Source organism: Falco peregrinus, chromosome 3 (assembly GCF_023634155.1).
Source record: "Falco peregrinus isolate bFalPer1 chromosome 3, bFalPer1.pri, whole genome shotgun sequence".
Classification (NCBI taxonomy): Eukaryota; Metazoa; Chordata; class Aves; order Falconiformes; family Falconidae; genus Falco; species Falco peregrinus.
The window spans coordinates 18,235,908-18,263,592 of NC_073723.1; the positions used below are offsets into that span (position 1 = coordinate 18,235,908).

Below are 27,685 nucleotides of genomic sequence, written 5' to 3' on the forward strand. Positions count from 1 at the left end.
AAAAACTCTTGCTGGATTATCAGCTGAATTAGCAGAAATCACCCGGAGCGCACCTCCTGTTATTCTTTCTTCAACAGCTGATGGGGTTTAAGAGCAAGGTTATGGGACCTGTCTTTAGAGATCTCTCAACGTAACTCAACGCTGATCCGTATGACCCTCCACGTACCCTGTGACACACCACGAGGGCAGTAGACATCTAGATCCTCAGTGAGGACAAACCAGATTGAACATCTAGAGAGGGCTCTGGTTTCTCATGGAAAGGACCTTCTAGGAAGATCTGCTCAAGTTCAGATCTGGCTAGATGGTACTGTCACTGTGAGAGCAAAACTGACAAACACATCCATCAGCCACTGAACAGGAAAGGAAAGGCCACAGGGTTGTAAAGCAGAGATCTGAGATACAGGCACTGCAAGGAAGGAGTGTGATAGGGCTCAAACCAGTGGAACCCCCACGGCTGGCACCATGCTCAACAGCAGTAGGTAGCAGGCACAGTTATAGAAGAAAATGTACACACTGCATGGAACATATACACGGTATCTTAAAAACATTAGTAAAAGGGGAAAATTCCTGTTTAAATTAATCACGCTGATAACTATAATAGACCATTAAACACAAGTTTTAAGAATAATGGTGCTGGGTCAAGTCCCGCAGTGACCAAGGGTACAGGCTTAGTTCATACATTCTCTTCAGTGTTTCTGCACAGACTTTAAATTAGTTGCTAGTATGTTCAACCTTAATACACGCATTTCCAACAGTGCTTCAAGTACGTCAATATTTCCTTTGTTGTGTTCTTAAAATACTTATTTCTGAACATAAAATTCATACTTCTCACCCAGGAACAGCCAGCCATTTGTATATTTACTCTCAAACCTCAGCAGAATACTGTCCTTTTGCTAGATTTTGGACAAAGAGCAGTCAAATAGCTTTTGAGTTCAGCCCTTGAAGAAAAGCTAACTGAGAAGCAAAAAGACTGTCAATGTCAATGGTTACAACAGGATCTGGGGAAACGACATTGTCAATGGTTGCAAAAGGATCCCTGCGTGCAACGCCTGACCAGTTCGAAGATGCAATTTCTCAATAAAAAAAAAAAAAAAAGTAAAAAAAAAGTGCCCTAACTTCTCTTTGCCATGCTTTCAGTCAGCAGATGTCACTTAGATATTAATTTTCACCTGAAATAATGTTGAAACCAAACATTAAACCAAATGTGTATGGAACTTTTGGGAAAAGTTCACCGCAGAGTAGGGATGACATTTGTCTCAATGCGGATGGCCTGTATAAAATCTAGGCAAATTTTATGATGGTGTGAAGTGCTTGCTGTGGCACGTATTTCCTGTAGTGTCTCCTAAGCCTTAGTCCATGCAATATGCAAATTTTTCCAGATTAAACTCTAGTGCTTCATATATGAAACATCCCTTATTATTTAATTATTGTTTATAAATTAATTTCTATAAGGGAATTACACATTGGTGTTACAACACTACATCAACTTAAAGAGAACTGCCTAGAAAAAGGACAGAATCAAAAGCATTATTTCAAGGTAGATCTTTTGTTCAAGTCTTTGGTTGCTTATTTTAAAGAAAGTATCTTAAAATAATTTTTTTGCCTAAAGACTGCTTTTCTATTTTAAGTCTGAAACAATCTGTTCCATGAACCACCTGGAAAAAATGTGTTGAAAAATAGCTGAAAAACATCCTTTCATTATAATTCCTGGAAAAACTGTGACAGTCATTATCTATGAAGAGAATTTTGTATTTACAAAGAGTTAATTTAGACCTCATGTTGATCTCTCCTTCCCCCTTCAAGCAATACTGAACAATCAGAATTCATTGTTGCCTATTATAGATCAAATGCCATTATTTCTTGTTATAATGAAGACAATATAAAAACCACACCGGAGTAGAAAATACCACTTGGTAAAACTGAAATGACATTGTACATAAAAAACCTCTTTTCTATTCTCAGACTTAGATCAGACCTGCACTACAGAGTACTGGATAAATAATGCACCGCAGTTTTCATGATCCATTCTCCAAGGTTGACTGATCCAAAGAGATAGTATCAGGGGTTATATTACTCAGCCACACATCCTAATGAGAAACTTTCCCATTCCTGTACCCGCAACCACTGAGAGTCTGGCTCACAGACACACCTTTCTATGCATCATCCAGGCAGGTCAATGGATTGTACAGATGGTCTGAGAATACCAATGTAGAGAAGCCAGGGAATGCTGCAGTGCCTTACATTACAACATGGACATGTTCTGTGCTTTTATGCAACTGCTTCTAAGGAGGTTAAGGAGCTGTAATTAGCATACATCACCTCTATGTCAGCGGAGCTAATCAGGCTGAAAAACCCCAAGCGTCTCCACTCCCGAGCAGTCCTGCTTCTTTCGATGGAATTTTCAGACTCTTCTTGCTAATTGCTTACATTGCTTTCAGACTCACTGGCACCACAGAAAGCTTCCTTCTGGTGTAAGAATTGGCAGGAGACTTTTGCTATGGAAGTGACCTTTTCTCTCTGTTAGGAACCTCATTAAAGCCACAGACTCTTCTGAAGACATCTATTGATACTAACACAACAGACCACTTTGAAGCTAGCGTTATACATTTAATTCAATTCTCACTGAATTTCTGTCTACACTGTAATGTCAACAGCTGTTTGAAAGTATTCTAGGTGTCACAGCTGGTACCATGCTGCCAGCACAGCTACAGCTCAGGCTCAAAGCATCCAAATTACGATTACAAACAGCAGAGGTTATATGATCTGCTGGTGAGTTGTGGTTGTCAAGTGCTCAAACCTACTTGCACCTGATCAGATCAGACCACATGATTGACAGCTTGGGGTCAGGCTGGCAGCCTCAAGCTTTCCTCACTGAGAGCATCTCCCAGAGTCAGACCTCAGTCTGCACCCAAGCACACACCCAACATATGCAATGGGGATGATGGGCAAGTCTATAGCTGAGAATAAGCTTAATAGTTCCTATTCAGTTATCTTGAATAGCCATTTACTCAAATTTCAGAATTTATATGCTATACCCTTAATGACTGCTCAGGTCTAAATCTGATGTTCACACACCACAGACATGGATAATCTAAGACACAGCTGTTGTAAAAAACTATCTCACCAGCTGCTCTTTCCTGGTTATGCCTAGTGCCTGCTGGGCTTCTCTCTACTTTTTTTCCCCAAGACCAACAGTAAAATATTTTTCATTGCAGGTCTGGCCTTTTCAGCTTGCTCTCTTAGGTTGTTGGATACTGTCTTCATTTTTCAGCTTCAGAGTAATTTTTCTCTGAAGTTATTTTGAAAATTACATAACTCACACTGTGAAGTAAGAGCGTACTTGTAGCAGAATGCTTCATATTTTTAAAGTTCAAACTCCAAAATAAGTCACTATGTAGGGAATATCATAAGCACAAAATAAATTGTAGCAGCCAAGAACTAAATAATATTTAGATGACTTTTTATATCCTTCTTATATCATGTTAACATGATTTTGGTTTTGCTTTGTAGCTATTTTTTCATCCAAATAATTTTTAGAAATCAGGGCTTCATGAGTTCACCTTAAAAAAACCCCCACATATAAACTAAACAATAAATAATTTTGTGGTGTTGATATGACAGAAGGATGATATATAAGCTATATATACACCAGGAAAACATAATTTCAATGTCACTCTCTCAATATCAGAAATATTTTTTTACAGTTAACCACATTGCCAACATAAATGCAAACCTTAAGTTGATGTACACATTGTAAGATTAATAAAAAGCTAGAAAACACAAAAGCTTCTGAATATTTTACTAGAGGACATAGTTTATAAATGTCAAGGACAAAACTTGCTGTGTAGAAGTAGGGCACTGCACTATATCCTCATTCAATTTTTAAGTTAAAAAAAAAAAACAAACCAAAAAAACAAACCAGCAATCTCCCTTCTTCATTGAAAGGTCACTGTAATGCAATAGGACACAGTAAGCAGTTGTGAAATTAAGCCCTCCAGAACCTGGTTGCAGCTTTGGAATGTGACCATTGTTGTGCAATGGAGTTTGTCACTATCATATGAAAAACCCATTGGGAAATAAATCTTCTGTTTACCTGCCCGTCACAGATAACCATCAACTGATTCACATTCTGTAGTATTTTACTAAGGCCTAAAACAATACCTGAACTGCAAGCACTATCTTTTTCTTTAAACAATTCTATTCAAGCAATTTTGGAATAAGCTTCATAGATCCTACACATAGAATGTTTTCTTTTTTTTTTGTTTCTCTTTAAAGAGAAGGTATGTCAATAGGTTCACTTCTCAGTTCTTGCTACCTATTTTTGCCTGCTTAAAAAAATACAATAATGATGCTGTGCTAGATATCCAGTGTAATATAATCATGCTGATGTCTCAAGCAGAGGCTTGACCTCTGCTCAGGAGGAACAAGCAGTAAAAGCAAATTAACCCACATGCAGAGACATCTGTAAAAGCAGAAGTATGAGCACATTGTTCTAATTACAATCTTCTTTCCCCGGAATTTTGGAGAATCTGAAGGCACATCTACATAGGTAGGTGTAAACAGATCTCCTTTGCCCATTCCCTTGGGTGAACTGATGGAGACTAGTGCTGATTCAGAATCTGTATAGCCACATTTGCATGGCGCTGAACTGGCTAGATGTAAAGACAACGCAGGCAGAGGAACTCAATATGTCTGCACATGTCTGTAGAGACTCACCCTGAGCTGCAGACTTTCCCCGATATACAGAGGGCAACATAATACAGACAATAATCAAAGTTCTCAATCAGGGAGCTAAAGAGATCCTCCAAGTTTATATACAAACTAAAAATATGGCTCCAGATTTAGATTCCCAAATGTGGATTTAAGAAATTAACTTTGTAACGTGCAGTGTTGATGCAAAAAGTTAACTTTCTGTATCTTAAGTTTCTCAGCTGGCACAGCTGATCTGAAATACACATGCTAGTCATGCCTTTAAAGTAGGAGTTTCTAACTTGCTTAGTGAAAAGCATGTCTCTTCACTCCCGTTGTCTTTGGTGACTTGACTTCCCCAAGACTAAGGATTCTCATGATTTGGAAGATCTTTCCAATTGCAAACATTTGTTTGCAGTTTTTGGTCTGTAGTTAATTTTGGGGCAAATTCATCTACTAATATTTCACAAATACACCTGCCACCATAAGTCTAAAAGGCTTGCCGTAGATTTTAAGTGTGGAAAAACCAAAAAACAGAAGCAATAAAATCTGCTAGACTAATGGTTTTTGGAAAAAATAAAAATAATAATAAAAAAAATAATTTGGCAGCTGTTTAAAAATAAGCAATTTAAGATTCAGTCTCTTCTTCTCAATAGGTGACAGTGATTAACAGTCAGTTCAGTGATGCTACTGGATCTTTTATGACTATCTTTATGAATCAATCTCAGACAAACTGCAGCAAAAAGGGCTATTTTTAAGATTAAAAGCTCACAGGACAAACTTAGTAAGGTTGGTTCTATAAGGGCACAGCCAGATAAAAAAATAGTGCAACAGACAAAGAACAGCTTCTTCTGCCCATCTGTAGTTCATGCTATGCAACTACTACATTTAATGGCAAATTTGCTTAGTAATAATTATATTATTCATGACTCATGGGGAATAAGGAATTACATCCCAAGCATTCCATCCATTATATATGCAAAAGAGTTCCTCAGGATAGATGTACCTGATAAAATCAGTTTGAAGGGAGGGGAAAAAAAGCACCATTCTGCAGCTGAAAGCAATTGCTGATGCTGAATATATCCATAGAACATGATTAGTCCAAAATTCCTATCACTTTTCTATTGAAAACTCAGAGACATACTGGTTCCTATACTGTACCTCAAACACACTTCAAGACCCATGAGAGGAATGCAACAAGATGGATATCCTCACAGCCTGTAGTGGTTAAGCGGACATGAATTCTTTCAGCACTGTGCATGTGTTCTGTTTGTTCTATCAGATGAAAATATTAAAAAAAAAATCATCTTGGATTCATAACTGGAACAGAAAGTTATTTGAGAACTGAGAGTTTCCATCATGTCATTTTAGGATGCACATGTAACAGGATGTTGGTTTCGGTTCAGCAGAGTATTTCTTATGTATTTATGGAAAACAGTTAATACTTTGTACAGTGCTAGACCGTCATGCTCCTGTGTGCTTAATCTAGAGCTCTGCACATGGTCTTCTGATACGCCCTAAAGAGAAAGACTCCACATCCCTGCCCTACCCATACTCTCAGTGTCAATACGTGTGAATGTGTACACAGAAACACACGCATATGTGAGGGGAATAATTTGCTCTAGCTTAACAGAGGCATTACTTACACGACATGTATAGAGATGCCCAAGAGATATCATGCCTTAGGCAGCTCCGATCTTTCTGATGATCCTCAGAGCAGAAAAACCTCCTACACAGAGCTGTCTTTTAAAAGGTGCAGTCTTACTCCTAACATAAATTCTCATGTCTATATTCTGCATAACATGTCTGGAGGTGTGGCTGAGGTACAGCCTATTCAGTAGCTATGAAGACATTGCTAAAGAGCATATACCATGAGTAACTACTGAAACCATTTTAATAACAGTGATTTGGGGGTCACTGTCAAAGAGACAACACAAAACCCTGTCCCACTTTACACTATTTGATATAACACAATCACTTTTTTATTCTAGGTTTAGGAAAATAACATTTTATCATTAGTATGATTGTTAGTCAGGAAAACAAAACTAACCTTATTTGAGTTATGTTTACTGAAAAATTTCAAGTTTTAAACAGAAGTCTCTTCAGTGCAGTTATATCTGTAGTTTTATTCACATATCCATGTTGAAATAAGGTAGAATAGTGCACATCAGGGCAATGCATAGGATGCCACTGTTAAGCTTAATTAATCATTCTTATTTTTCTCTTGAGTCATCATAATGAGTTTTTTTATAGTCAAACCACTTCAAGAGAATTTTTTTAAGCTGGTGTTCTAACAGATTACATAGAGAAAATGCTTTAGCTTACAAAGATCCTGCAACAGCACATATTACTAAATGTACAGATGAACATAGTCCATCATCTGTAGCTAAAGGAAGAGATATACAGTGAGCTTTTAAACCAGGTATGTGGGATCTCACTTATGCAGATGTTTTGAACTTACACTGTTAGTATTTTAACTTGATTTATGATACCTCCTTTAAACACATGCAGAAGGTTGTATGCTAATAGCTTAAGATCTTTCTTCAATTATCATGATTTTTTTTTTAAATAGAAAAAATTGTGGAAAACATTAAAGAATTTTGTTATCTATTATTCTAAGAAGTAGCTTTTAGTTAGAAATGACATTTCGGTGGAACCAAAATTTTAGCATACCGAGGAGCGCTATTGGGCCCCACCAATGTATTTCAGGGTATCATCACATGGTTACCTCAGCAAGTTGCTTTTGGTTTCAGCCCTCTCTCATTACCCCTTCCCATCTGACTGAAATCAGCTGATCTTTTATAGGCATTCCCACAGTCAGCCAACAAGCTCCTCGCTGTCAGATACCAAGCACCATATTTAGGGTGTGCCTTTTAAATACTGAGGCCAATAGCACTACACTTGTCTCGTTTTGTCTGCCCCTCAAGAGCTGACTGCCTTCCCATCACGAAACCTTTGCCAACCAAAGGGAAAACATTCCCAACCTACAGGCTTAGCTGTCTGATTCTATGTATGCCTTTGCCGAAAATGCAAATAAATAAATTAAAAAAGTTTTACAATGTTTAAAATATATCTTACATAATCTGGCTAAAATGTAATTAACTTTTAACATCCATGCAATCATTTTGTTATTGCAACTAAAAAATAATTCTCAGAATCCAGCTCTTCCAGAATCTCCAAGAAAAATACTCTTTGTTTCACCATTTTCTGATTCATTCGACTTTGGAAGCAAAATAAACACATTGCTGTGTTTAATATTGTTGCACAAGAGAATTCACAAGAATGAAATGTGTTCAAAGTTCCTAGAAAAAAATGTAGCAATGCAGGCTGCCAACTTGTTCAATGTCAAGCTCTAGGCAGTATAGCAGGACTAGCAGTAAATGACTCATAGTGAGTCACGCTTTAGCTATTTTTGCTTTTAAAGTAATGCCAGGCACTGTGTTAATATTCAACCCAGAGTAAATTTAGCAATGCAAGAAAACAAGTGTTTCCATGGTTGCTCCTTCACAATGTTTATGGTATATACACAGCCATTAGGCACAGGAATTAAGGCAAATTAAGAATATGGAAATGTTCCTCTTTCATTTACAACTGAATTTTGCTACATTGGGTTTCATGACTCACTCAGCTACTAGTTTTTCCAACTCTAACAAAAATGTAAAGCCATAGCTAGCACACCACCAACTGTACTGTTAGAGGTCAATAGCCACCACTTTCCTCTAAATTATGGCTTGTGCTGTGTACACAACTGAGCTGGAAGCACGCTGACGTATCAGTAACTGCAGTCAACAGCAAGCGTAAATGAACCAAACAGTTTATCATGATAATGAAGTTACGCGTATTTTTTCCAGGACAAAACAAGACTGACATGAAGGCCCCGCTAGTGAAATGGAGTACATTGGTCATGGGTAAATGTTCTGTGACATTTCTGAGGAGGAGCTGGCAGGGAGGAAAGCCAAAAAGGAGCACTGAAGGGAGGAAGGGGGTTGTGGCATCATGTGAAAAGGGAAAGCAGCTGCAGAAAAGGAAGGATGCTGATTCAGGCTGGGGAGCAGTTGGGTAAAATGAGAGAAGTAGTAAAGACAACGCGACAGAACTGGAAAATATCTTTCCATGACATAACTCTGATGTGACAAAATCCATAGCACGTGCAATTGCAATGGAGCTATCTACACAGCCGTGTTTTCTTAGGTGAGCAGTTATTTGTGGAATTGTGGAATATGAGCCCAATTAACGTAGACACCTGACATGGCATAACAAAACTGTTGGAGAACAGGAAGGGAGAATTTAATCTGGGTTGTAGGGAAAAAAGAAAAACACCAAAAAGCCCAAAGCAATGGCTGCTGCAGCAAAAGTTAGGTGAATGGCTTGCTTTGCCCACTCTAATAACAGAGCTGCCAAATGACTACATATGATTGCCTGTTAAACTTTTTTGTTCACATTTTAATACAGCAATTTATTCATTAGTGTTAAATTGTGGTAATTACTATTTTTACTCTAGAGGCTGATAAAGCAATCAGGAAGCTTTTACATTTTTTCCCCTCAAAGAAAACTCTTCAGCTTTTCCTTCAGTCTTCCTTCAGTCTTTTTCCTATCTGATTACAAACTAGCCACTTAGTTTATACTGGAAGTTTATAGATAGATCCTGATGAGCTGCCTTCCTGGAAAGACTTCTTTTGATTTCATTAAGTCTTGGATTGACCCATAAACTTTCAAACAGGGAGTGAGGGACAATACTTATGTCTGGGCCATATCCAAAGAACTGAAACAAACTAGAGACACTAAAGTCAAAATAACAAAAAATCCTGTTCAGTGGCCTCCTAACCCCTAAGGCATCTAACTCTGGTAAGTCCCTCCCAGGTTCTCCAAGGATCTGACCTTCTGACTTCTATGCCTGCCCAGAGTTGCCCCAGCCTGAGTAACAAGGAATATGTTTGTCCTGTGACCTCTTTGGCTCTTGAAAGTAGGCACAGCTCCATCCAAGTGGAAGAAGAGAAGGTGGTGATGGAGATGTAGAGAACCCAGTTTCCCATTCCTTGCTGAGTGAGTTAACTACTGGAGTACACAGTCATGCACCCTCTCCACATCCTTCCTAGCCCGCAGATTCTGCTCCAACTGAAGGGCTGAAGAGTGCCCTCTACGGACTAGCCTACAGCTGAGGCGCTGTTTAAAAACCTACGACCAACTGTACAATGTCAGAGGTAAGGTCCATCCCATCCAGCAGTCTCACTCTGATGATGAATAATAGCAAATACCTACAGAGGGCACGAGGCAGGGAAAGCAGATGTTTTCCTGGTATTCTTGTCCAGCCTCTAGTAATCTGGTCAGGTGCATCTGGAGGATCCAGCGAGGAGCCAGAAGTGGCATCTCCCCCATAATGAATTTTTCATAGGTGCTTATTTATGAGTTTATTTGCATCACTTCCTGGGCAACTGCTGTAGAGAGAATGCTATGATGTAAAACATAAGCACTCTCACCATCACTCCACTAACTGCTTCTCTCCCTCATGAAGTACTTCTGGTGCCTGCTGGAACACCTCTTAAGCAACCAGCCTTTAATCCTGAAATCATTCAGTGCAAGTCTGGTAACACAACAAATCTACATCCATATTTCAGATGATAAGACGTGATAAACCTATCCCTACCTGTAAAGTCAGATGCTGTCTCTCAAATGAGAGCTAGTAACAGCTGAAAGATGACAACTTAAAACTACTCCTCAGTTCTGGCAGAACATCTGAATGCTCCAAGCCTGTTTTAGAGTAAGTGTAAATGCCAATAAAGGTGTTTGACTTCTTTGACCTTGTATTAACGGTGACCAAAAGCAACATATCTTAGGTTACCCCTGAGAGACAGTACACACAATTACCACTTCAGCTCCCTGATAACATCAGTAATTGTCTGAGTGCCTAAAATTCCCAAATCCACAGATCAGAGCCATGGTCCATTTCCTCTCCAGCTACATAATAGCAGCATGCCTGCTCAGCCTCACAGTAAAAGACCCGATTCATTCCCTTCACGTTACTTTCTAGTTGGCACACTTTTAGTCATCTTACGCAATACTGTGATTGACGTACCAATGTAAAGCACACTATACTGACAGAACAGACTTGCCACTGAACAAAGTTGTTCATGCAGATGTGCCATAACCTTCCTTGTGGGAGCCAAAGCACTTAACTCTGGCTTCTGGCATCAGGTCTGAGGTCCACAAACCTAAAAGATGGGTGTTTCAGTCCTTCAGTGCTTCTCCAGCTTTCTTCCTCCATTTCAGCCCAACTTATTTAACAGGTTTGGGGTAGTGTAAAGAAGATCTCCAGTACATTTAATGGCATAAAATTCAAGTTGGAAAGAAATCATGCTTTACTGTGAGGTCACTGCTGCCTGCGGCTTTCAAGAGGGAAATGAAACAATATGGATTTAAAAAATTTCAGTAAGCAGCCAATGCACGTGAACTTCTGATAAGGAATTAGAGGATGTTTATTAATCTTGCTGTACATTATTACTTTGCATGTTACTGTATGTTGCAAGTATAGATTAGGGAAATTACATTGATTTCAGAAGCTACATTGACGCTTACCAAAGCAAGACCTAGCTCAGCCTGCAGCTCTACTGAAGGACACACCAAAGAGCTATATGACAGATAGTTTCAGGCACCATGAAAACACCAAGTGTTTTCCTTTCTCTGAACTGGAGTACTCTGAAGTTACCACGAAGTATGATAAGCAATAATGGATTATTATTTAGTCAGCATTATCTCAGATCTACTTCCCTGTTCTTCTTCAAATGCTTTCTTGCTGGCAGTCAGTCCAAATGCACTACTTGCAGTACAGCTCTACTTGAAGTAGTATTTCCTTTGATCCCTGTGCATACTGGTGGCACAAAGTCCCACATATAAATGATGAAAGTAAAAATATAGGAAGGGTAAAAAAAACTACTGTCCCTCCATAAGTAAGATACTCAAGTAACAGAAAATGAGTCAATAAAACAAAGCTCCCTAAGTTTAAAGCTCCACTGAGCTTTATTTTCCTCCTTAACATCCTAACTTCAAAATGAAAACATCTCAATTAAAAAACACTGAGATGCTCTCCCTTTCCTCTTTATTTGCCACCTTCTCCTTGGACTGTTCTTCACCTGTTTCCCTGTGATCGCACTTGAAGTTTAAGCTGTAAGCTCATGGCACAAGAATGCAATTCCTCCACCCTCTACCTTTTGAATTTGTCTGAATAGCATGCAAAAGACATAATGGCAATTAAGATTGTACTGAGCTCGCAGAGGCAGTCCTTGCATTTTTACTGCTCAGATTTTTACAAGCAAAATAGTATGCTTTATTACAACATCAAAGAAGTGAGGGAAAACTCTTAGTGAAATTGCTTATGTTTTAATACCAAAAAACCCCAAATTTTCCATAGGGTATAGTCCGTCTGTTTAGGTTTTCAGAATTTCAGATACAGGCAAGATTTAGCATCTCTCTCTATGCTTCTCACTCATCTGAAACATATAAAACATTCCTGATGAGCTCAAATATGGTCACAAGACACGAGATTTTATAAGTTTCCACATTGCACAACAGGATTAGCGTAGAGTCAAGAAATACAGGAACTGACTGAATTGAACTAAATGCCATTGAGGGAGAATATCTAGAAAAGATAGGGTGTATTGCTGGCACAAAAACAAATGAGCAAAAACTTGGTCACAGACCGGGTTTGCCTGAAAATTTCTCACTGTCTGAGCAAGGTTCTAAGGTTTTTCATCACTCTTTCAACAGAAGCAAAGGGGGGGAAATGAATATATTTTAAGATGGCATTTTATTAGATAACGTGATTGAAAGCAACATCAAGGGAATGGAATCAGCATCCAGAAGCTCGCTTCCTGACCTATATGTTCTTACAAACAGTAAAAATGCCATGCTGGTAGCCATCAGTGTGCTCACTTAAGAGAGAATTATCCCATGACAGTAAAAATAAATTACCCAGAGTATTACCCCTAAGTGTATAATAATAATAAAAAATTATTTCTATGCAACACCCCATTTCCTTTCTAGATTTGATCTACTCAGTGCTGATCTGAAAGCCAGGCTGATATAAAAGCAAGAATTATAGGTTGCAAAGACTTCTGCACAGGAATAAAATGTAGATCTTTTAAAAATATATTTATACATCAGATGACAGACACAGAAAGAGATAAGACGAGTTTACCCTCAAGTATTCACTGATTGGAAGGGCAGATATTTATAACAGGAGAGACCTACATCTGATGCTCTTTCTGATTTAGATAACTCCCTCAGCTGAGTGCCTTCACCATAGGGCTAAAGGGTCAGTGTCTCTCAGTATTTCCTTCCGCAGGTGTTTTTCATTTTTGTGTATAGTTCAATACACACTGCACAGAGTGAGGGAGACTGATTCCAGAGCTACAGGTTAATCCCCTAATAGGCCAAGAATATGTCAAGTTCTGATTTTAGATCGCTGAGACCGAAACCCCAGTCACCTATACTGCAGGTTACTCACAGTGGAGAAGGGCTGTTTGAGGGGGTGGGTTGATTACTCTTTCAGTTTAACTACGAATTCCGTGTCAGAGTTCTAAATGACAAAGCAAGAAACTTTGTATTTTGATCAATCATATTAGAAAGGCAATCATTTCCTCAAAGAAACCCTCACAAGATCCTTTGGCTGCTATTGTTAATGCAAGCCTCTGCCTGCTATCCTATCAACATAGCTAATTTTTGACCCAGAAAAATTGTCCCAGATTACAAAAGAAAAATTCTGATGTTTTCATTCATTCTAAAGTCAGTCCTTCTTTGCAAACTAGCAAGGACACTAGTTGTGATGGCAATTTTGCACTACTGTATAGCTCCCATTGCCATCATATTTGAGTATCCCCTTTTCTAGTTTGTTTCTCTACCTTGTTTCTCTTTCCAATAATTCTGTGAAACAGAGGGTTTGTACGTCAGGCACAATCACCATCACTTTAACTCATTCTTTTTCATTCCCAGGCCCTGAACTCCTAATCCTTCAAACTACAAGTGGACTAGCTCACTGCTGAGCAAGCCAACCAGTTCCTTCCAGAAAATATACAGTCAGGACAGTCCCAAAAGTACAAAACCATGCCAAGTTTCTCTCTCAGGGCAGTTGTTTAACCCTACCCAAAAGTCAGATCTCATTCATACAAATGCCTTTAAACATATTTATGTCACTCCTCAGGGGCTGCAATTTGCTCCCTCAGCATTATGCCATGAAAACATTACTCTGGCAGACTAAAACACAGTTATGTTATTATTTCCAGCTCTTTGAACTGAAAACATCACAAAAAAATAGTAATGATGTTTTAATGCCACAAAAGAAGCAAGGCAATTGAGTGTTTTGCACTCCAAACTGGACACAGCTACTTTGCTCCATAGGGTACCAGCCCAGAGCAGCACGGATGTGAGCCTATCCACTTTCATTAGTGTCTCCTTGCACAGTCCACAAACACAGACCCACAAAGATTTTAGGCACCTAACTCCCAGTGATCTGTTTTGAACCTAAATGACTTGATCTAATACAAGAAGGCTGTAACAAAGCAAAGAACTAAACCGAGGTCTCGGTCTCCTCCACTTCAAGTGACTTTCCTAAATGCTATTATCATCTTTCATTTCTTTACTAGTCAAAGAGCTGTCTATAAGGAAATTCACATAAATGAAAAGTGTATATCCCACACACACCACTGAACTATCATAACACCAATCCCACTTCCAGTTACAAATTTTCAATTTTTGTGCTGAATTTGTTTCCCCCTAATTAGTTGGTAACGGGACTTAAAATTAGTATTCTAAATTAAAAATACAATGAAAATCACATTAATGTAATTTTTCAGCTGATCCTCTGCCAACACAGGTAAGTATAAAGATGAAAACAGATCAGCTAAGAAGTTGGGTACAACTGAAGAGAAATCCAGATCTGCAAATCAGTTATGTGACTCCACACAGGTTAACTTCAGCCTCTTACTCAAGTTTCACCTCTGTTATATGGTGAGGAATAAAATTAACTTGCCTACTTCAGTGTGATGTTGTGAGGACTAATTGGATGAAACTTATCAAGCATTTTACTACACAGTGTCTTGTTGCAGCCTGTTTTCTTATCCTACTAAAAGCAAAGACTTCAGTCTTTCCTAGAATCTCCAGATAGACTGTTTTATGAATTTAAAGATAATTCCTTTCACAGTGTCATTTTTCTCTACCCCATACTGCATCTAAAATAATAGCTTTTTGCATCATTATTTCTCAGCATATGCATGGCTTAAAATACATGTATCAAAAGGGTATAATGGCATGTACTTGAACATTAAATATTAAATTTAAAATCTTCTCCTTTCAAAACATTTGCTTATTTATAATGACTATAAATGTGTCCCAGCAAAATATTAAATCATGATACATACTTTTATCCTTTCAAAACCTCGGAGATTTTTTTTCTTCAGTGGAGAGAGGGCAAAGAAGAGCTTTACAACTGCACTGCTGCTGCTACTTTCCAAAATACATTACAATGACTGGTTTCCTATGACGAAAAGTTGCCTAAACTAGTATTGCATCTCCAAATTATTTGTTCACCATCAAAAAAACCCTATCTTTCCTACATCCGCTAGATTTACCTCTTAAATTTTTTGGCATAACCAGCAATATTGTCATTCACTCAAATCTCAGCACTTTCTATAAAATGACTACCAAAGTGTGCATCTGTTGGGTGTTCGTACAGACTGCAGTTATCAAGAATTCCAAAGTGCATGTTATCAGCTGCTATAAAAGGGCTATGAAACCTGTCATCCTTTGTGCACTGAATGTGAAACTAAATAACTTTCAGCAAATAGAGCAGCGGCAGTTAGGGTCACAGGAGTTGAGATTACACTTTCTGATTAGCTCTTTTTCACAGAGTATCAGAAATTTAAACTGATACATAGAGATTAAAGACAGATCTTACTTTCATTTTGTGAAGGCAAAATTCTCATACTCCGTGCCAAAGATGCCTTTGATATATATATATATACACACTGGCATAAAATAAAAAGACTTGGTAATACAACTTTAAACATAAGGTGGAATTTTAAATTTACACAAGATACAAAATGCAAAATTACAATTCCTGCAGTAATCATGACTTAGTTCCTATGGGCTCAGTCCTGCAAAGTTCTGTACTGTGATTACACTCCAACAAGGAAGTTAAACATGACAGCAATCTCACTCATTTCAAAGGATCTACTCATGCAATTTAATTTAAGCAACTTGTTTAAGCATTTCACTTAATGAAAAGGAGATCACTAAGCACTCTGAAGATTCAGGACCCTTATGCATAAGGACAGCATCAGTCATGTAGGGTTACGGTCACAAAAAATTTTCCTTACAATCCACACATGCAATTGTTTAGAACTTCCTATTCTATTATTTCTATTATTTCTATTATTTCATTCACTAAATCTGGTATTACCAGATTTAGTGAATATCCCTCCAAGTGCTCAATTACTTAGAAAAGATAATGTAGCCATTTTGGGTTACAAGAATTACAAGAATAAAAATCTGGGTTACATTTCAGGTTAAAAAATAATAATAATTAAAAAAAATTAATCAACACTTCTTATATAGTGCTTTGTGCTGGTTTATCTCAACCCATGAGTTTCCTCACTTTTACCCTTCTGATTCTCGCCCCAGTCCCACCACAGGGGAAGTGAGCAAGTGGCTGTGTAGTGCTTAGTTGCTGGCTGGGGTTAAACCATGACAGTCTTTTATGGTGCCCAACGCGGGGCTTGAAGGGTTCAGGATAACAACAGATATTACTGGAATGTGCTAGATCAAATTTATAGCTATTGCTGTTTAGCTAGTAATTGACAGGCTCCTGTGCTTGCCATGGGCTTGCTTGCCTTACTGTATAGTACAGTCTAGTGCTCGTTAGTGGCTGCTTTTTGCTTTTGTTGCTTGCTGTACTGCTGTCCTGCCTATCATCTCATTGTGCCGTGCCTGGGAACATTCTGATAACAGCAATGGCAACGCACTGGGGCTGGCAGACGGCCGGGGCATCGCTGCTGCTGCTGCAGTGCTGCTGTACTGGACAGGCTGGAACTCCAGTGTGAACTCGAGTCAAAGGGACTGTGACTGTGGCTGAGTCCTTGTAGGAGCAAGACACCCTGAAGCATCTGTGGCCATGGATAAGTCCACACCAAAGCAGTCTTAAAGCTTCTGTAGCCGTGGTTATGTCTGTGCCGCAGCAGTTATGCCTCTGAAGGGACTGTGGCCAAAGGGTAAGTCCACACTGGAGAAGGTACTGCAGCAGGTACACCTTGAAGCATCAGTGGCTGTGCATGAGGTCATGCTAGGTAACCTCAAAACATGTGGCCATGGATAAACCCATGAAAGAGCAGGTACACCCCGGAAGGGTCTGCAGCCACAAGTAAGGCCGTTTTGGAGCAGGTGTACTTCTGACAGGATGTTGCTGTGGGTAAGGCCACGCTGGAGCAGGTCTATCTCTGAAGGCATTGTGGCCCGTGGATAAGGCCACGTTGGAACAGGTGCACCTCGAAGTGACTGTGGCTGTGGGTAAGTTGATGCCGCAGCAGGTGCAGCCCTGGAGAGACTGTGGCTCATAGATAAGTCTCCACTCGGAGCATGTACAACCCCTATGAACTGCAGTCTGTGGGTAAATTCAAGCCAGAGCAGGGGCAAAGGTAGGAATTAATTGCAGTGTTAAACCATACGATGTGGTCCAAAGGGACCAGAAGTGGAGACTGTAATGGAAATACCTTTAAATTGTTGTAACCCACGACTTGATTTGCATGTCATAGGAATTCCTATAGCAGGAACCACCTGAATCAGTGTAGGGCAAGCCACACAAGAAGTAACACAAGTGCAGCAGTAACCTGACCTTGAGCTGGCTTTGGTGCCCAATAATTCCATGCCACACACCACCTCTCCTTGTCCTGAGCAACCACCACAACAGATGGAGCCCAAAGTCATGGACTAAATGAACTCAGTGGACATTTTGTGGTAATTTCTGGAAATTTTAAAGACATTTCATACGGGTGGTCCATAGGCTAAGGGAACAATATTTGCTCATTATACCAAAGGATGGGAATGGGAGTGGTGGTTAATGACATATTGCATATTGTGGGACCTGAGCATGATATAAATGGTATGGAATAAGGGGTGAAAATGTGCTGGGTTTGGCTGGGATAGAGGTGATGTTCTCCATAGTAGCTAGTACAGGGCTACTATGTGCTGGAAATTTTTTATGTGCCAGATCTGTGCTGGAAACAGTATTGATGATAACACAGGGATGTTCTGGTTATTGCTGAGCAGCGCTTACACAGCGCCAAGGGCCTTTCTGCTTCTCACCCCACCCCACCCTACCAGTGGGTAGCTGGGGGGGCACAAGAAGCTGGGAGGGGACACAGCCAGGACAGCTGACCCCAACTGACCAAAAGGATATTCTATACCACAGACCATCAAGCTCAGCATATAAAGATGGGGGAAGAAGGAGGCAGGGAGGGCTTTCAGAGTGATGGCTTTTGTCTTCCCAAGTAACCATTATGCATGATGGAGCCCTGCTTCCCTGGGGATGGCTGAACACCTGCCTGCCTGTGGGAAGTGGTGAATTAATTCCTTGCTTTGCTTTGCTTTGCTTGTGCACATGGCTTTTTGCTTTACCTATTAAACTGTCTTTATCTCAACCCATGAGTTTTCTCACTTTTACCTTTCTGATTCTCTCCCCCATCCCACTGTGAGGGGAGTGAGTGAACACCTGTGTGGGGCTTAGTTGCCAGCTGGGGTTAAACCATGACATGCTTACATTCTAAGCAGGTTTAAGTAGAAAAATGAAAACATTTTTCATTAAAAATAAGAAGTGGGAATTCAGGAATGTAAGATAGTTCTGAAAACAGACTTCAGAAAAATCACTTGCTGTTCACATAAAACCTGTCTGACAGTGTTTTGACACATATCATCAGAGGTGGAGATTTTGCATCATTTTGCACAAATTCCAGCTAAAGTATCTGCATAATAAAGGCTCACAGATTGAGGGAAAATGCCTGCAAACTGTCTGAAAAATGAGAACAGAAACTGCTCTAAGGTATGATATCATCCTTACTGCCACAGAGATGCACTTTCCCAGTTTCATTTCTGCACCTTACCTACTGCTAAAGTTCAAAGCTATGGAGGTCTCCTTCCTGCGGAATTGCCTAGAGAAGAGGACAATCTGAAGGTGATACAGCACCATTCTCCACCCTGAGTATTAGAGATACCTGCTGTATTGCATGTCACCTATTAGGTGTCAGGGAACAACCATGCAGCTCCCTTTCATCACTGTGGCAGCAAATATCAAGAGAGAAAATGTATTAGCTTTCTTAATTTTCTGTTAAAATAAGGTTATATTTAACTACTTCACACTCTGCACCACTCCTAAAAAGTGTGTCGAGAAAGTTTTTCTCCTTCAAATCCTAGTGAATTTCTAAGTAGCAAGACAATGTGAGAATATAACATTTTCTTTTTCAGCTTTTCTAGAACACAAATGTCAAACTCTGCATAAAAGATATGTAATAATGGTAACTCATCATGGAAGGCAAATAATTGTAGCACGTATCTCATCTGCTCCTTTGAGATAGAAAAGGCTGGCACAAAAGAGAACTCCAGGAAAGCCCCTCTGAGAAAACTTGGCTGGAATTTTTATATTTTATCTGATTTAGGAATAAAACCAAATCCCAGGAAAGAGCTAAAAATTGGAACTCACTGTATATGTGTGCTTGAAACTGGTCAGGAGTTATGCACCAGGTTGTGCCCAAACCTGGCAAGACTAATAGTTCAAACCAAAAAACTAACTAGGTAACGGTTGATGAAGTTATTGATACATGTAACTGACATCAAGTAGTTTTAAACTGTGTCCCAAAATTGCAATGTTATATAATCTGCTGTGTTCTGGGGGCAGTATCGTAGGACTCATGCTTCACAACTCATACAGGAGAAGCTTAAGAACACAGAGATGTCTTGCCTTAAGCATGGCTATTGAATATTTAACAGGGTGACCCTAATGTTCTTCTTACAAAAGAAAAAAAAATATACATATGGTGTGCTATAGGGTAAATCATCCTTGTTTATCAAAACAAGTAGATGTCTTTTTCAGATTTTATGAATCTTCAGCTCAGGTGGTAATGCAACCCAGAAATTCCTGCCTTTGAGCCCACTCTTTCTCTACAGCAACACTACTTTCTATATGGCATATGTGGTGTTTCAGATAATATTGACAGTGCTCAATTATACATCTCAGCACTGTAATTTACTACGTAGAACCCAACAATGAGAAGAGGCTTTTCATACCAGATGGAGTACACTGTCAGTTTAGCCTCTCACAAAGATGTTACGACCAGAGGCCCTGATCCTATAAGAATGTGTGTGTCTGTCATTTTTAAGCTTGTGGATAAATTGATGATAATCAATTCCATGGGTCTTTTTTAAGGCTAGGTATGAGTGACAAAAACACACAAAAGGATAGAGGGAGGATAAGGGTAATGGCAAGAAGATCATATAACTACAATAAATAGAGAAACTGGACAGTCTTACTAGTTCCAGGTCACTGTATCATACAGAAGCAAATTTACATATGTGAACATAAACGGACTCCACTGATCTTCATTCACCTATTATTAAGAATTTCTGTGAGCCTTCCTGGTAAAAGAGCCTTTTAAAGAGGAAAGTAAAGTTGGAAAGTGACTTTCTGCTGGAACAACAGATTATTCAGGCAGAAAACACAACACTGATGCAAGTTTAAGGCAGCAGAATTGTGCTTGCTTTGAAAACTTTCAGTTTTCTAGCTGTAGCTTGAGGTGGCATTTAGTTATCCATTTCAAAAGAAGGTGCGCAGCACCAGACTGTGTATTTGAATACACGTTCATTATATTTCATCCAAGACTGTTTGTGAAAGCTAACAAACAATTTTCCATTCAACCTTTTAAACTGCATTAAATGCTTCAATAGGGAAAAACGTGATGGATTTACCTCATCAAAAACAGGATTAATTCTACAAAATCCAAGCTGAGCCAGCTGATCAATAGTCCCTGTACTGAACATAGCAGTTCATACAACATCATCATGTATTTTGGTTTGGGCACAATCTGACCACTGTGTGCAACCAAAAGAGAAGTCCAAGTGGCTAAAAAGACAAATCTGGATTTCAGGCAGTAGTGGCAGAATGATGTCCTAGGTTTTTTTTATTTTTTTTTTTAAAGAAAAACTATAACTGTGCTTATTTTAGTTGGTTTTGTTTTTTTTTTTTTCAGCAGGTCTGCCATCTAGAACTCAATCCCATAGCCTGAGCTGAATATATTACTAGGGCATACACCCCTTCCTCAGGCAATTACAGGGTGGAAAGTAAATCCAAAGTCAGTTATCAAGATTTTATCTTCTCAGTTACTAACACCTGGAAATTAGGAATTACAACATAATGGTGGGGCAGTAATAATTTTATGGTTATGTAGGGAGTGAAAATTACAGTTTTGTGGTCTGCAGCCTGGTATGTTCATTCTTAAAATAGTGCCAAGAGCTCTATTAAACTCAGAGATCAGTGTTAATACTCAAATCCAAAATCTTAAAAACCATAAAGATGGGAAACATATATTAAGCCCTCAAGCTCTAATCCTAGGGAGCCTTGAGATATCAGATCTGAAATTTGCCTTGTCAAGCATGTCCTCACACTTCATAAATCTCTATAGGGAAGTAATCCAAAGTCCAGTGAAGTCAGCGGGAAAATTCTTTCTGCTAGTTTCCGTGGGTTTTGGACAGAGCTCCATAAAAACAAAACTCAAGGAAATCTACAGGATAACATCCAGAATATCATTTTCAGAGGGTATAAATCATTAATCTATGACTCCTGAAGTTCCTGAGATACCAGTTTATGTTGAAATCAAAATGTAGGGTGGGAGGAAATAGGTACAGGGGTCAAGGGACAGCAAGCAGAATAATATCATTTCAAAACATAATCAAGACTGAGGAAGAACACCACAAATAGTGTTAGAGCCCACGAACTTTCCCAGCAACAGTAATCAGAGTGATTTTAATGGCTGCTATAGGTGCAGGGCAATAAAAGCATACAATTTTGTTCTGTTGCATAAATACTAGAACTGTTCACTCTCTAAGTTTTCTGGTAATTTAAGCACAAATAAACTTCTAACACTTGATAAATCACGTGAATTAAGAAAAACAGATTTTAATAAGTTGCAGTGTTACATGGTGCGTGCATAGAAGCTGTAAACCTGAGAACAGACAGAGTAAGCGTTTTCCAACAATATAGTTCTACGATTAAAGCAAAGGTCTTCTTAGAGTTGCAACATATCCTAAGTTGTGAAACAGGAGCAATTTGTTTAAGTGACAAACGAAAACAGCTTACCTAATCCTTTTAGAAGATCCTATCAATTAAGGAAAAAAAAAGAAAAAAATCTCCAAATGAAAAAGCCCACCTTAGGAAAAAAAGATGTGAAGCGAGTTTCATGGTATTTGTATTCAAACAAAGCAGGAACTGTGGGAGTCTAAATAAAATTACCAAGGTAATTACATTAGCTTTTTTCTATACAGATAGCAATTTGAACAAAAACACTCACCTCAGTTTGAGCCATAGCTGGCAGTTCTATATCTTAGAGCAGTTAGTCACATCTTAACACTTGGCATTCAAAGAATCTATTTTTTAAAAAATAATACTTACATTGTTTTCTCATCTCTTTAAGTTGATCCTGAAAATACAAATATTTTTCATTCCTTTGCAAATCTGAGTCACTGTTCTTGCTTTCCAGTGCAGTAAATTTTTCTTTTACTAAATATTTTAAATCTGGCATATTTTCCGGTTTTTCTCGTTTTATCTGTAAGGAACAAGAAATAGAATGTTATTTATTATGACACATTTTAATACAAAGCAAATATGTCAAGCAGAAATTCATGAACGTAATCTCGAGTTTCTTTTGACTATAGTTAGGTTTCCTGCTCTGAAACCATAACCTCCACGCAACTATTTATTTCAACAACAGTAACTATGAAATGCAGAGATTAACTTCTTAGTACCATTTAACTCAGTTTCTGTATACTGTGTATTTCTCACAGTAACAGGGAAAACTGATCAAATTTACTTCCATGAGTCATAAAGGTCAACATGTTAACAAGAACCAGTATAACACTGAATGTGAATGAAACCAAAGAATACGACTCTGTCCAAAAAGTGGGAAGATGACTGAAAAACAGAAATAACTTTTTAAAGTTATGTTCCACTCTCTCACCATCTTTGAATGAGCTTTACAGAAGCTTATAATCTACATGCGTGATTAGTGTGATAATACCAGCAAAAGCAGTACAGACAGCTAATGTAAAAGGAAACCAATTTATTTGTGCTGTCTGGACAAGCAGCATTATGCCATATAGACAGGCAAAAACAGTTTCTTCAAAAGCACTTGCTTACAGTAACTTCATCTGGAATGATCTGAAGAATAAATGACTAGAAACAAAAGGGAAGTCATCACATAGGCATATTAAGATATTCCAAGAATGCAAAAAGCACTTTGGGAACCCCCATAACCCAATAATTTATAGAGTTTTCCCTTCTGTTTCTCTAGCCAACATTAAATTCTAGGGAACTGTACCTTTGACAGATCTTCATAAGAACTAGTTTACAGGTGGTGGGAACTGTGCTATGATGAGCAACAGCACAAACTCTGAAAGAAGGTGGACATCTGTCAAATCCTTAATGCTAAGCATTTTCTGAACCAGACAAAGGCTATTTCTATCTCAAACATATGGCAAAACATGCCAGTCTGAAAAAAAAAAAAAAGAGGTAAGCACCATTTCTGCTGAGCTGCTCTCCCCCTACCAGACACATTAAATTCCGCCCCTCACCAGACCACAGTACTATTCATTGGGAAAGACAGGAAAAGAGCCTACTGAGAAAAAAAAAAATCACTTCATCAAATTGTTTACAGGTTCCAGAGTTTACAGAGACCCTGGAAATCCTATGGAATATGTTTTATTTCAGGAGCCAAAAAAATAATAAATGTTCACATAAAAATGAGCTTTGCAGGTATATAAAATGCTACATAGCCAAGAAAACTTCACTTTGTTTTTAATCAAAGCAAAGCAATCCATAGAACTATTATTTCTTCCAAAAGTAAAGCCAGTTTGGCACACTTACTTTCGGCAGATGCAAGTTGTGGCAAAAAGAAAAATAAGAAAAAAACAGGCACTGCCAGGCGATAGCATGCAGTTTTTAAAGGCACCTGGAGACAAAAGATCACCTACTACAACATCTAACTGTGGACGGGAAAGACTCAGGAATACCTTGGAACCAAAGGCGCACCGTGACTATGAAAGACCAACAGCATGTCACCACAGATGCACAGGCTGCTGCATAAACCCAAGCAGCAGAGTGCAGTCCATATCATATGAAACTTATCAAAAGGAGCAAAGTAAAACAGAACATTCTGCTCCCAGGGCAATGGAGGGCAATCATAGCACTAAAATGATTTGCCTGTGTCAGCATCACAGCAAACTGCTGCAAAAGAAGGCCTATCACAACCAAAACAACCGTTCTTCACCATTCAGCTGAAGAAGGAACTCGGCCATCAAGTGCATGCAAGCACAAGAAAGCAATTACTAAATCAAAATACATCTAAAACACAACATATTATAAAATAATTATTTGATTTAGACAACATGTAGTGCAAACATACTCCTTTCTGCAAAAACTCAGGCTGTTTTTACAGACATTCTCTTGTTAACAGAAACAAATGTACAAATACAGGACCACACTCACAAGCATAGTCCAAATAACAACCTGTCACTAAGACCTGCCTTCATCATGAACAAGAGCACTAAGGATAGATACCACAGAATAGATCCAGTCGTGTATACTAAAAAAACCACCAAAGTGCTTCTAACTTGCTGATACTCACACAAAGAGTAAAATAAATGATGTGGATGTTCATCACAGACATCCATCTGCAGCAAAAACAATGTCAATAATCTTTTCCTCTCCACAAGGACTATGTTCAACACTGATATAGTTACATCAGGCTCTTTTTAAGCTTTCTCTTGACTCATGGAAGATTTGAGCACAGAAATTCACCCTCAGTGCGAGAGGTGAAGAGAAGGGCACAGTCAGTGTTAGTTCAAACAGTCATTCTCTCAGCCCCAACTTCCAGAATTAAAGGACTTTACCCATATGAGCAGAAAAAGAGCAGGAACTGTAACCTACACTGTTATGTTAGCAAAAAGGCAGATGTTTGAGAAGCTGCATTATATGCACATGAATAAGTTTTGTCCCTGCTACTGTGGAGCTACTAAAATTTGCATGTAGACATCTGTACTAACCTCAAGAGAACAATTACACAAACCCCTCCTTGGCTACGTAACTATAATCCCACAGCTTGCTGCCATATATCCAACAAAGTAAGAGATAGCAAGCTATTTGCTAAAGGCAACATGAACAATTCCACCAGTTATCAATAAAAAAAAAAGGCTTTCACGCCAGCTATATTTCCAGTAGCAATACATTACGTTGTGAGGATAGTCCAGCAATGCAGCACATATGACATAGGCTCACACAATCATCTACAATGGAAACTTAAAGAGTCAGATGACAGAGTTGCTCAAAGAATGCTCTTTCCTGTACTTTAACATCTTTCACGTTTATAATTTAAATTCAGTTTCTGTTTACCTCCAGACGATTGCATTAAAATGATGAGTAGACACATCATTCCTGACCACACTCAATACTGTACCATCACGTACGCTATTACTGAAATGCCAGGTAGACCTTCTGGAAGGTCAACGCATCACAGGTGAATAATAAGGCCTGTCCACCCACTATAATAACAAATAAATACGTTTGCTGTGCTCAAGCAATTTCTCTTTGGTGCTGCATATCCTATCCCAAGAAAAGACCTGAGAACATAAACTCAACAACATAAATGAAAACAAATGAAAGAAACTGTGACATCAGTCCCAGTTCCTCACAGTGGGACAGAATTGCAACATCTTATACACTGCATCAGCACAACACCCTTACAGGTACGTTAGAGTTTTCTTTAGTTCTCACCACCCACTCCTATTCTACACATTCATGATGGAAGTAATGATGATGAGATCAGCGTAACAAAATGTATAAGGACAATACATACATAGGGCATGGCTAAGGAACAGGGCAAAATTATCAATATTCAGGACAAGTTGGGGTCATACACCTTGTTGGTCTCAGCAGCATGTCAGATAAACGCTTACTAGCAAAACTGAAGCCATCGGCATGTTCAATTTCTCTGTGAAAATTACTTCAGGTGGGAACCATGACAGACACCTTAAGCAAACAACTGTTCATTTAGTAGCACTGTCAGCCAAAACCAGCATGCTAAGTAACACCTTGCAGTCATTAGTCAATCCATTGAGAGTTACAATGATTTTGAAATGGGGTGGAGGCATACACACCCTGCAAAGCATCCTGGAAATGACATGTAACCATGAACTGGGAGTGTTCAGGACATATGGTGAAAAGAAGTATCAGTCACAACAGCTTGTTTACAGCAACAGAAAAAACAGCTGCTGTGACAGTCCCATAGCAGCAAAGAACCACATGGGTATTTGCATGGGGCTCAGCAGTAAGAGGGAGAACAGACATGTTATACATGATAATTAATGATACTCCATACATGATCTACCAGCAGTGCTGATAGGAAAACACATTTAGAAACACTGAAAAAGTAATTGTTTAGAAAAACATAGCTGTGGTTTACCTATCCAAAGATTCATTTGCTCATGGCAACACACCATACCACCTGGTCACAGCTAGTATGTACAAAGAGGTTACTGCGTTTGATGGGAAATGCTTATGAAGTGAGCCAGGTCTTTGACTTCTGCCAATATCTACCTGTAAGGATGAGCCTTGCTTTTTCAGATTCTTTCACTGGTAGTGTGTCTATTCCATGCATAAGCTGTTAGACTATGCCTCCGAATATCAGACTTTTTGAAAGGCTAGCTTGCACAGCTTCAGACAACGGTAAACACAAGGTATTCCAAGGAGCAGTCTGGGGAATTTTTATTTCATCAATTACCATAACCACCCAATGAGAAATGAATTATTCTGTTCCAGACCGGTCCCAGAACCAGTGAGGTTAAAAGTACAATAGAGTAAAATTGGACCAGCTTGCAGCATTAGTTACATACAGTAAGGGACCAGTGTCCAAAACCCCACCAATTAGCATAATTCTGCATGGAACATTGCAGCATTTAGTGATTTGTCCTTCCCAGTATTATGTCCCAAAACACTTTACAAACATTAAGGAATTTAGCCTCAACCAACCACTGTGACATATGTACCACCAACTGTATTTTACAAACGGGGAGACTGTGGCATGAAGAGATGAATAACTTGCCCTAAGGCTGCACAAGGAGACTGTGGCAGAACCAAGAATAACTAAATCCTGGTTCTGTGCTTTGAGCACAAAGCCATCCTTTTACCTTCTTTAGCTGAGGGAAAGTTCAAAGTAACATGAGCATTTCGTTCACTCTCTACAAGGAGGCCCGAAACATCTTGTGGCTGCTTGGCAAACTGTGATAGAAGCGTGGCATTCTGCACACTGCAAAAATGCTCCACTGGACTTTGCATTGCAGTGGTTCAGCATGTGACACTCCACAGTTAATCTTTCAGCCTTTTCTTTCTTCTCTCTCTAGTACAGAATTCCTTTAGCTGCATATTTTTAATCCTGTCACTGTTCCTAGGTACCTTTTTTTCAGCTATTGTTTATGCCCCTTGGTTTTTGGGACTTTGCCAGTACCATCCATTTTATTTCTCAGAAATTTCTTGACATACCTGAACTATGCTGAGGTTTCCTCAAACCAATGATGCAATCTGCAAAAGAATGATCTTTCCGACGAATTCAGAATTCTCACCTTAATCTTTCAAACCACACACTATCTGTTCCCTGTAATTTAATCTCTACAAAATACAGACTTACAAAGTTTAATTTAC

General features: G+C 38.9%; 1 protein-coding gene across 4 annotated transcripts in view; it reads right to left on the minus strand.

The window, feature by feature from the left end:
* NSMCE2 (NSE2 (MMS21) homolog, SMC5-SMC6 complex SUMO ligase) overlaps nucleotides 1-27,685 on the minus strand; it is a 136,079-nt gene that overhangs the window by 49,812 nt on the left and 58,582 nt on the right. For all 4 annotated transcript variants that reach the window (XM_055798583.1, XM_055798585.1, XM_055798584.1 and 1 more), the window contains one exon: nucleotides 22,388-22,541. In XM_055798583.1, the coding sequence (XP_055654558.1) occupies nucleotides 22,388-22,541 (154 nt within the window). The remainder of the gene's footprint in view (nucleotides 1-22,387; nucleotides 22,542-27,685) is intronic.